This window comes from Stegodyphus dumicola, chromosome 2 (genome assembly GCF_044657685.1).
Source record: "Stegodyphus dumicola isolate Sdum_Otavi_A_Nest chromosome 2, ASM4465768v1".
Lineage (NCBI taxonomy): Eukaryota > Metazoa > Arthropoda > Arachnida > Araneae > Eresidae > Stegodyphus > Stegodyphus dumicola.
In genome coordinates this window covers 170966546-170978737 of record NC_140769.1, presented here as the reverse complement: position 1 = coordinate 170978737, position 12192 = coordinate 170966546, and the positions used below count along the sequence as shown (strand labels likewise).

The 12192-nt window shown below is 31.2% G+C and overlaps 1 protein-coding gene across 3 annotated transcripts in view; it reads left to right on the top strand.

Moving 5' to 3' along the window:
* LOC118190682 (protein trachealess-like) overlaps positions 1 to 11792 on the top strand; it is a 386424-nt gene extending 374632 nt beyond the window's left edge. For all 3 annotated transcript variants that reach the window (XM_035361440.2, XM_035361441.2, XM_035361442.2), the window contains 2 exons: positions 1240 to 1391; positions 6705 to 11792. In XM_035361440.2, coding sequence (XP_035217331.1) covers positions 1240 to 1391; positions 6705 to 7928 — 1376 coding nt within the window. In that variant the 3' untranslated portion in view covers positions 7929 to 11792. The remainder of the gene's footprint in view (positions 1 to 1239; positions 1392 to 6704) is intronic.
* The last annotated feature ends 400 nt before the right edge of the window (positions 11793 to 12192 follow it).

Genomic DNA, 12192 nt, shown 5'->3' with positions numbered 1-12192 from the left:
ATATTGCTACAAGTGTTCACAGTATCACACAGTATAGTCATTAGCTTCACGACAAACTACTAAGAACGTTAAACACAATGCAATATAAAGCGCATCTAAAGAGAAAGCTAATCCAATATCACGCTGAACTCGTAACAATAGCAACAGCCCAGCTAACTAAACAGTTATGAGTAGATGTTCTCTCTTCGGCCTTAAATAGTTTTCAACCGGCCGCGAGATATTTATAGTAATTTTTCCTTCTCTAAATTACTCGAAAGCAATACGGGGGTGGAATTACGGTTACAGCTAACATAGTGGTCAATTATATTTATTCAGTTTCAATACAAATTACCAAGATACCCATTTACTCAATGTGAAATGCACGTGCCCCTGTATTTTTACTTTTCCGGTATAGCTTTCTCTTAAAATTTTTCTCGCGCCACATTCCACAGAAAAATACAAAAATTTTGTTTACGGTTCTACTAAAATTTAACATCTAAGTACAAAATTCATAACAATATGCATTTTGGCTACATTAAAGTTTTCAGTAAAATACTCCGAATTGCCTCGTTTTAAAACGTAACATCTTGAGTTAAAAACCAAACACGAACTTAGAAATTTTCACATATTTTACATTTATTTACAGTATAGGGAAGTATACAACGTAAATAGATCTTAAGATCACACTTCATAACAACATATTAAATATTTCTGGCACTAATGTATATGTTTGCGTTTTTATGTGTTAACTGTTTAAATATTTAAAATCCTAGACATAGGTGGCGTCTGGTGCTTCAGCTTAGAATGTCATTTTTTTCAAAAAACTTAATGCCATTTAGGAAATGTAGTTTGAAATCTTCCATCAATTTCTAAAAAATAAGTTGTAATTTTCGCTTATTTTTTACTCTTCCCTCCCCTCTAATTCCACATTTAATTAATTTCTTTGACAATATCAGTAAGGAAGAAAAACATACAATGATGTTTTCATTGTTTGTTTGCAAATAATAATAAATAAATATTGTTTGTTTGCAATAAACTCTTTTTATGGCTAAAAAATCTAAAACATGTCAATTTCTAACAAGAAGCATTTTATGCATAGATCAAACAAATTTAATGACGGATATCGTCGTGTATCTATCATTAAGTTTGGTGAGTTTTTTATCGAAATCCAAAAACCGTGAAAAAGGCGTCGTGTCTAGGATTTAACCAGTTTTTAGTAGAGATGATACTTCACAAATTATTTTACCTCTTCATTTATAGACAACTCTGCATCCGGGGACGTTGATATTGAGCAGAGGCCCACCCCTCGACCGGATAACACCAGCGAGCGTACCGACGAAGGCCAGACGTACGACAGAGTCACAGATCTGGACGTCGATGCTAATAAACGAGACCGTTCACATCGCGGATCGGTAAGAAACATGTTATAACTCATTACATGCATTGCTGTGTAAAGAAATTTCTATGGCCTTTCATATAGCTCGTACCTTTACAAAGGAATAGATTGTAAGCTTGCTTAACAATTTCTTTTAAAATGTGCATCTCACTTGAATTTTAATATCAGAATCAGAGCACAGTTAAGCAGCATGGCATTCTAGGCATAAGGTTACTCTGAAGCCATTCAAAGTAAGGTTATATTCTTCAACTCATTTACTAGCTTTTATAATGAGAAAACAAGGTTATGAAAAAAGAACAGGAAAAATTTTAGCCCCTTTATAATCTGGGACTATAACCTTCGGACCTTAGAAGCCAGGGCAATATAATCAAGGTCTAATCAAAATTGGGAAAGAAAGTAATGCTGCATAGCTTAGAGAACAAAAAAATCGTTTATGGTGCATAGAATTATATAATTTAATAATTAATTTAAAGAAAAGAAATATTTTCAAATAAAAAAAATAGTTTTATACCTGGATGCTTAGATAACTTAGATTAGTCACTAAAACTTCAGCATAAATTGTTCTTGCTTCGCAAGAAGTGCACCATAAGGGTGGATTGATGGTAAAAGTAAATAAATAAATAAAAATTAAAATTAAAATTAAAAAATAATAGTTAAAGCGTTTTACGAAGGCAAAGCAAGGGGTAGAAATAAAACAAAAGTTTTTGCATTTTGAATTCTTAACGGATAAAAAATAACACAAGGTCTGATTTTTAAAAAAAGCTGAAAGCTTTCAGATTTTATATTACGCCCAAGGAGACGTTTTTTTTTTTTTTTTTTTTTTTTTTTCTTTATTTTTTTTTTTTTATTTATTTATTTTTTTTTTCATTTACACACACATACACGTTTCCAGAGCATTTGGGCTAAAAAGATTTAAAAACAGCATAGATCTTTAGAATTCCCGACAGACAGTCTCGCGCACTGGAGATGAAAATGTTTTAATCTGTACAGTGTTGCCACGGCTGGCTTTGAAATCACTGAGTTTTTTTAATTAGAAATTCGTTAAAGTTTTACAAAATATGAAATAAATAATAAAATTAATTTGAAATTCAAAATTCCGGGCTTCCAGGTGCCCGTATTCTGGTGGAGGACTACGTTATTCAAAATTCGATGAATTTCTTCAAATATAAAAGACATTAATAATATTTGGGGCAACAATTTGAAAAGTGATTCAACGCTTTTAGTGATTCGACGCAATTTAGAGACTAATAACCCTTCTAGGCTAACGCCCCTTTGGAGTAAAAAGATAACTTCTTGGTTTCCTGGATACTAAGCTGATATATATGAATATCAGCTTAGAGCCTGCAAGAGCTTTCATAGCAGCCTCAGTCAAGTACCTTGAAGAAAATAATTTCTTTATATAACCTGAATACGAAGTACTTTGAGGTAATTAAAAAAAAAAAAAAATCTTTACTATTTAAAAGGGTTTGGGAACTATGTAAAAAAGAAAAGAAATAAATCATATCTTCACTGTTTAAGGAAGAAAGAAATTAGAAAGCTTTTGTAGTACCGCAGCATATGATCATTACTTTTTTTCTCTTTAAGTCGAATTATTTTCTACTCTGGAAAAGCACTACCGACAGGGTACGAAATTTGTATCGTATGTTATAAGAAAAGGTGTTCTTAAGTTCCTTAATCGCTTGTATAGTATTTATGGCCTTCGGGTAGTATCTTTTGATGCCGTAAGTGATATCAAAATGATAAATTTCACAACTATAAAATCTTGAAATGAAATTCAAAAGGTTATTATTCATCAAAGTAATTTTTAAATCATTGTGAATTATGAAATTGCTGAGGAATCCTGCAGAGCGAGTGGGAAGTTAGAAAATCTTATTCTACAGAAGTTTCAGTTGATTTCTGTGACTTGCCATACTTTGACTCTTGCTTTGCAAGGTGCCCATATAGCAGTAGCGTAAAGCAAAATCTCTGGTTCATGTTTAGTAAGAGCAACCTCTTAATGTAGACCTGCATCTATTAGTGAATAAATATTCATAAGTGATTTGTAATCTATGTTTCTAGAAAAAAAAAATACCTTCATGAAATGTACTAGGCGCTCAGTGGAAGGAGTTACTGAATAATATGGGTTGAATTTTATATTTCTATAACATTCTCTATTTTTCATGCATTGTATTAGCATAAGGTCCAAGTCTTTTATTAAATACATGGGTACTTTTCCGTTTCGCCGGCGCAAATCTCGCCAAGCAGACTTGATTGGCGGCAACACACAGTATACACATAAAAAATTTTAACAAATGTTAGTACTAAGAAATTTATATTTTGATGGCATGAACATGTTAATATCGCTTAAAATTTTGTAAAAAGATATTAATTTAAGAATTTACTATGCTTTCATGGTACAACATCCTGATTCGCAGTTTCTTATCACGTGACCCCAAGTGATCTCATCTTACGTAAACTACGCTACAAAAATCTAATTCTCTCAGTTAATTATCTACATAAATTTTAAGTTAAATCTTAATATGGAATACAAGTTTAAATGCAAGAATTATTTCAATTCGTACAAATAGCTTACTCAGAAATTATGTAAAACCGCAGTGCTTTACTTCGTAGTGCATTTTCATTAGAATGGATAAATTTAACCCTTGACTTTGCCTTTTCTATATTTTCGCCTTCGGGTGAGCAGTGTGATTGCATTCTAATTGACTTAATTACCGCGAATGGCCTTAGGGTATAAAATTGAACTATCTGGTAAAAATTCTATGTAATTGTATGCCAGTATTGAAAGAAACAATCAATCTGATAAGAAATGGCTGCGACTTGTTTTGTGTGCGTGTTATGGCAAAGCCTCGAGGGCTATCTGCCTAAGAGGAGGGATGCCTTCGTGGAGGACTTTCTAAGGAAAACTGGCTCGTATACATGTTACACATAGGGAAAACCACAAAAACGCCCATGCAGCCAGCCCGTTCGCGGGATTCGAACCTCGAACCGAACTACCAGTGTTCAGCGACTTTACCGCTCGGCCGCTGGTGGGCTTCGACTTGTTTTGAAAATGAGGCGTAAAAGATTACCAGAGAGTATATTTCATTTGGTATCAGTTGTACCATTTTTGGCGACTTTATCGCTTGCGCCGGCAAAATGGAAAAGTACCAATACATGTTATAAAAGCGTTTAAACAATATCAATTACCTAGTACATATACATGAACAGTGCATTTAATATAGGCAATAATGAATTCTAAAATTAAAACTTTTACTTTTAAAGGAAAAATGATAAAAATGTTAGGAGTTTTCAGTGGTTTAGGCAATTTCGTGTGATTTTGGTTGTGATTTTTTCGATATTTAAAAAAACAAGGAATAAAAATCTTAAAATTAATGGATGAATTCTAGAAGAAATTTCTGTACGTTCCAAAAAAAAACTATGTCTCTTTTCCGCTGTTACGTTATTTAAATTATTGATGTTTGTGTGAGAAGGAACTTTAAAAATGATTCTGTAAAGAGCAAAAAACTTAATGCCAACTCTGTTCAAGAAGCATATAAATTAGTGAAATTAGTCGACTGGAACTTCTACACGTAATTAATTTCAAATTATACTGCTATTATTTTGATAACTTGGAAATAATACTACGTACAAACATGTTAGAATGTTGCGATTAAATATTTACAAAGAAGGTATAATTTAAGAGACCTTTCGTTGTTTCTTGTTAGTTTCTATGCTTAATTTATTTTTTATTTAAATCACTTATACAATTCTGGCAAGAAGTATAATTTTCTACCTTATGTTGTGATGATTAATAACTTATTTCCTTACGGAACTGAACCGAGCAGATTAAAAAAAAATAATGAAAATACCACTTACAGGTAATTATTGTTATTGCAAACTTACGCTAACTTATTATATAGTAGATTAATATTGTTGAAAGTGACATTAATGGTGAATTAATTTATAGCAGCTCTTATTTCCTGATAATTCTTCAAGCCATAAATGTCATCGCCTCTTAGATTCCTTCTCTTAATTGAATTTGGAGACAAATTCTCTGAAGAAGATTCATAATCCGAATTTTTTGGATTTTGAAGCAACGCTTTTAATTTTTCCAGTAATATTAATTTGCTTTTCCAAGCCTTCTCTTGCAATGTGTTGTAATTTCTAGTGTAAATACTTTATTTCATAAAACTGGTAGTAATGCAAAATTTGTGTGTGCTATTTAATGCTTTATTTAAACATGACAACTCAAAAGAGCCGCCAAATTTTCAAAATTATGCAAAGTTCTTAAGGTAGTATTCGTATACAATAAATTAAACTACCACTAAGCTCCTGAAACACTGAAAAGCTATAAATTTTATTATAGCATATTCAAGATGACCATCAATTTTTTAATTCTCGAAAGACTATACGAAATATGGTTTCATATACAAAAATCATAAATCACTGCACAGTTGCAGCAGGTAAGATTTCAGAGTGTTGATGTGCTATGTGTTTTATCGCTTTTATAAATCACGAAGTCTCAGTCTGTACTAATACTCAAACAAGTGAATTAGGCTGAGAATTGTGAAGCTAAAACTCTACACAACATGCGGACACACCATAAATCCTAACGCATTATCTCGTATGAACATGATGAAAATCCATTAAGGAAAGTGGTGATTACGTTTTGGCAGTGTTGTGTGATATTTGTACTGTATACAGCTGATGGACTCGCAAAAATGGCTCTTTTAAGAATAACTCGTGTTTTTGCTTTGTAACACTGGAAGCAATTTTAATGTAATGGAATTAAAAATTTAAAATCTTTTTTAAATTAATTAATGGAATCATTATCATTTTTATATTCTTAATTACTTGTATTTATTTTCATATTTAAAAACAGCGTTTTAAGAGTACCCTTTAATAAATAAACAAAAGCGATAGATTGTATACTCTATCAGTTAGCAAAAATTGCATACTATTCGATTTCAGCGTGAAAAACTTAAAATGACAATGCTGTAAAAACTGCAGGTTTCAAGACGACCTCTAGTTTTAAAAATATACTAAGAAAAGCGTATTATCACCAGGTTTCTGTGTACACTGAAAGTTTCATCTTAAGTGAACTAATTTTTAATTCTATGATTTAATAGTTGACAACTTCATAAAGCAAGCTAAATAACAGTGTTTAGTAATAGAAACTCTTAGACAACCATTACAACCGTAATATATATCTTAAAAGATTACTTTAGGCCTTTACATATATAGTATATCATATCAAATTATTATAACATGTGCTTCAAACTCATGCTGCATTTTTTTAATGTAGAATATTTTGAGAATGAAATTTAAATATTGTTTTTATATTTTACAGGAAAAGTCATGTAACTCCTCTCCAAAAACGAGAGAGTTCCCTGGTGTTGTTTATTTTGGACCGCCAACTTCAGAACGAGAAACTACCAACGATTCCATGGATGATCGACAGCATCAAGGTGGGCGTCAAAGGAAAAGGAAGCCAACAGAAAATTTGCCAGGTTCATCCGAAACCAATGATACCATCAAAAGTCCTCGTCCAGGAAGTTCATCATCAGCTAGTCTCGAAGTTCTGTCAATGGACAATGGTACCGGTTACAACGATGTGAGCAGCAATGATCTGGTTGTCGACGATATGTCTTGCAACCAAACTGGTGTCAGTTCTTCCGGCAGTAGGGGAAGAGGAGCCTCCAGCAGTTCGCCGGATAAAAGTGATAAAGTTACTAGGCCATGGACGCGGTCCCCCGCTGCTCCAAGTGCATATGATCCCAACTGTATGAAAACATCCTCTACTATGTCAGTGAAAGATTTAGAGGACGTTATGAATCGGCATCTGCCTCAACACAATGGATCGCCAGGCGGAAGTTCACCGGATGTACTCATGTTAAAGTCATTCCCTCCGACCGCTGGATCACCCACGCAGCGTCCTATACAGTGGATAGCCGGACATCCAGCTCCAGCTTCACTACCGGCTACCACGCTCTTACGCCAGATATATGTCAGCAGAGAATCTGTTATCCGATCAGCTGGGGCACATGCGACTCGCCATGGTTGCTATGGTGATGCCATCCAAGGAACTCTACCCACTCCTCCAGGTGGACAAGGCTCCGATCCACCTTATGGTGATCTCATGTTACAGTCTGCTGCTAAATTATCAGAATCATCGTCACCGTATAGCCAGACAGGAGCATCTTATTTGGACAACTGTAATGCCATGACGCCGCCAAGTTCTGTATCACCTAGGGACAATTTCAACGAAGCGGCTGCTGTCGCTGCAGCAGCAGCAATGCCTCATATGAGGCACTATATGACTGCAACAGATCCTAATTCCCTCCAACATTTACCCCTAAAACCACATCAACTATTTGTGCACCCAAGTAATTTAGACCATCCTGGTGTACCTTACGGACATCACCATGGGCAGCAGACTTTATCTCCAGACCAGCATCAGTCTTTGTATCATCACCCGAGTAGCTTTCATCTATATCATCCTCCTCCAGGAGGATCCAAGACTGCTTTGCATACTACGAATGGGAATTCGTGGTTTTGCCAACCTCATTCTTAGAGTGATAACCATAAATGAACTTGAATCTGCGTTTCTTGTACAGGTCGACGATCCATAATGGATGAAAATCCTCTAAATCAGATGGAATCATCTATATAATCTTACGTAATGCTAAAGATTCATTGAAGAGATTGCCTTGCTGGAGAAGTTCTCATATTTAATGTTCAAAATACAATTTCACTCGCTACTAGCAATCTTTATTTTAATAGAGCTAAATTCATTGTATATCATATGTGCATATATTAATATGGGGTAAAGTTCATTTCTTTCATGTACAAAAGCTCCATGATACTATGAAAGTACAAAAAACTCAACGCAAAATGAACTTTGCCACTTATAATTATTTAATAAACTGCAAATGCACAATATTTTGAAGTTATTCATCTGTACAAAAGATTATTTTATCACATCCTCAAACACAATAGACAAAATTTAGTACTGAAATATAAAGAAAATGTCAGTAATTTTTTATATAATGTTTATGCATACTTATTTTCTGAATATTTATTAACGATGCGCGATATCTAGACTGGGTTATTATTTAACTTTTACGAATTATTTTTAGCTTGTTTGAAATACGTAAACAAAACTTTCTTTGAGCATATCAATAAACTGAAAAGAAATTCATATTAGTGACACACCAAAAATGTTTTTTGTCTGAATATGAAAGAAGTCATATTTAATTTCACTTCTTTTTGAATAATTACCTGAGAAAATTTCCAACAAGTCAATCTCTTTAAGTTAATCGAAAAAGCCTTTAAATATTTCCTGATGTAATAATACACGATGAAATTTAAAAATATGACAAATGATATAGAACTTTTTTATGAAAAACAGTGCTTATAGGTATGTGTGAGGGTTTAGCAATTAATATAAAGCCCAACCAAACACGAAGAGAAGTTCATGGCAAAAGCATATTTAAAATTTTTATTTTAATGCTCATGGAATTATGTTTTGATGATCATGTAATTATGAAAATCATCACATATATCCATAGACATTTTATGGCATCATTACTAGAACGGACGTCATTTCAATCTGCTTGGAAACGGTTAAAAAAATATGAAATTACTTATAACCAAATTTCACAGTTTTACAAATTAAATTAATTAGTTGTGATATATTATTTAACATAATATATTATTTCTATACATCTCAAAATAGTTGAAGTTGATATGGGAAGTAAATAAATAATTATATTACATTAATTTTTACCTTTACGTTTCTTACCTTGCGTATACTTTACCTTTACGCATTAATAATTATATAACATTAATTTTTATTTTACATATAAATAAATTTATTTTACATATAAACAGAAATATTATATTTATATGCTTACAAATTCAACGAAGATGGTAAAGAAGAGTTTTTTCTTCATTACAAAAAAGTTCTGGTCACTATGTACGTACATTTTACTCTCAAGCACATGTATATAGCGCCAACTGAAATGTAAGGGTGATGCATCTTTTATTCTTTTCAAACTCAATATTAAGGATTTTTTGACGGGGGAAAGGAGTGTATCTTTATTACTCATTCAGAGAATTTACTCGAAATTTTGCCAAATTCAGAAGAATCATATATATAGAAAAAAACTCCTAACATATTAATTTCTTGTCAATTTGCTAAACAGATTATTTAAATTCGACTAGAGATAATCTTTACTATAATATGTTGAAAATACATTCAGTTTACTAGTGGATTGAATAAGCGCTCATTTGCTTCTAAACTGATGTCCCATAGTTCAACCTCTCATTGCATCGATCTTTTTTTTTTTTTTTTTTATTATTATTATTATTTTGCTCATTCCAAATCTATGCAGTTGGAATGGACCGATTTTTCATGCACTTCCTTACATTAAGTCATTGTTTGTTTGAAAAGAAAGCTTGTGCTATATATGCAATGTAAATAAATAAAATATGAAGTCGTCAAAGAATGTTTAGATAGCAGAAATGTGACATATTGTGCCTTTGAAATGCAATTGTAATTCTATTTTGTTTAAATCCCATTTTATTTTGCATGAAAGAAATGGCAAAAGATAACACTATTAATTTTCAGTTCTAGTAACTTTAAAAAACGAAAATTTTGCGCCTAATTATTTAAATGCTCTTTTTTACCCTAGCTACTTAAATAATATAGTTTGTATACCCTGTGTTGCTTTAACAGATTAATTAAATTGTAAGTAAATATACATCATATAATTTTCAAAATATAGTGTGACTACTATATTTTGACTATACTATATTTACTACTCATTTACTGTGACCTAAATTTCGATAGTCCAAGCTCATTATATATATATATATATATATATATATATATGTATGTATAATTTATTGTTAGAAAAGGTTTTTCATATATCCTCTCCAAGGAACATAAATTTAATTAAAGCGATTAATTATTGGAATAAGTTTTAGTTGGTATTTTGAAGTAAATGTATAAGTTATTTAGGTTTTTACTGAAGCAAATTAAAAATAATAATAATAATAATAATAATAATATTTTGAACCATAAAAATTTCTACAATGTAAATTTAAAGTACTGAAATAGTAGACATTGTCATTGACCGTAGATTTATTGACTGGTCAAGGGGAACAAACCAATCCACTATCAATTAATAATAGCCAAATTAAGTGAAAGTGCTTCGTCTTTTTTCCAAGTAAGGATCAAATTAGTGATTTTGCGAGAGTTAAATCATAAGCTATGAACAAAACTTAATTAGAGCGATATCAGTCTGCTTGAGTCATAATAAAAATCAGTAAGAAATTCTTAACTTAAGGTACTTCTTAAGAACAGACTTAAACTAGTAAAACGAGATCTTCACTTTAGAAGAAACATTCCCCAACACTTTCACAGTTTTGTAAAAACAATAAAAAACTATTAAAACCCGTACAAATTAGTATATACAAAAGTTATGTATATATTTCATCATTTAACTATTTGTTCTGTTTTTATTCTATGTATTTCACCCTAAGTTCATGTTTACAATTTATTTCTAATTTTTCTTGATTCACAACAGTTAAATTCAGAAAAGAAAAAAAGCAATCTCTTTCTTATATAGCGAATATTAGAGAAGGATCTGACATAATTGTGATATCTGTTGCCATTTCTAATGAAACATAGAAAGAAATTGTTTCATGTTTAAACAGAAAAAAAAAGCAATGAATTATTTTATTAAGTGCTCATGCGATGATATATTTAGCTTGTTATATTTGCAACTAAAATGTAAAGATTATAATACAAATGTGAATATCATTAAATACAGTCCGTAGTATTAAAATTCTTTATTATTATTATAGCATTTCTCTATCCGCATTTTGCGAATAAAGAGCTAATTCTTTCCGGAAACAGAAATATAAAACGTGATAAAGGCAGCCATCTTTATTTGACACATTATGACACTTTGGATTCATTCGTTTGAGCAATAAAATAATAATAATTTATTAATTAATACTTTTTGTTTTAAGTACCAGTTATTTTGGATTATGTTACTAAAATTGTTTTCCAATCTGAAGTTTTATAAAATTTCATTTTTCAGAGAAAATTTTGAGAAAGGGATTTATCTTATAATAATATGTTTTAGAAATTAAAAGATTACAATTGAAAAATATTTCTCTGCGAGATGTAGCATTTTTGTTTAAAAATTGAATTCAGGAAGATAGAAGCAGAAGCAGATAAGTTTTACTTTCCCGGTGCTATATTAGTCGTATTCCACATTTTTTTGACGTTTAGTGACTGTGAAATTCAAAGCTTGATATTTTGCAATAAATTTTGCCAATTTCATTACGCGTCTTAAAGTCATTATGTGAGTAATTTTTAAGAATGTGATGAGAAAGAAAATAAAGCACTATACGCATTTAAGAACTGTTTTGATTCTTTCTGTTCTTTATTTTTTATCTTACTGTGAAACATACATTTTCCTTTAAAATTTTTAGCTTATAAATTTTAATTTATGAAAAAAGATTTTACATAACGGAAAAATATTACTTAGCTCGAAACAACTTTTTAACATGGTATACCTAGTGCGTTTACAAAACTCTTGGTCTGAATTCGTAAGAAATTGAAACAAGAAAACAATATTTTTACTTTTTAACCTTGAATACACAAGTGTGTGGTATATACATGCTATGCAATGCTAGTGTGTGGTTTCGATGTTATGAACCAATGCTGTTAAAATAATTATGTCTGAGGTGAGAATTTTTTGTTTAAAGTAGTCTGAATCAAGGAGGTTGAAAATTGTGAGTTTTCTGTGCTAGAAACTAAA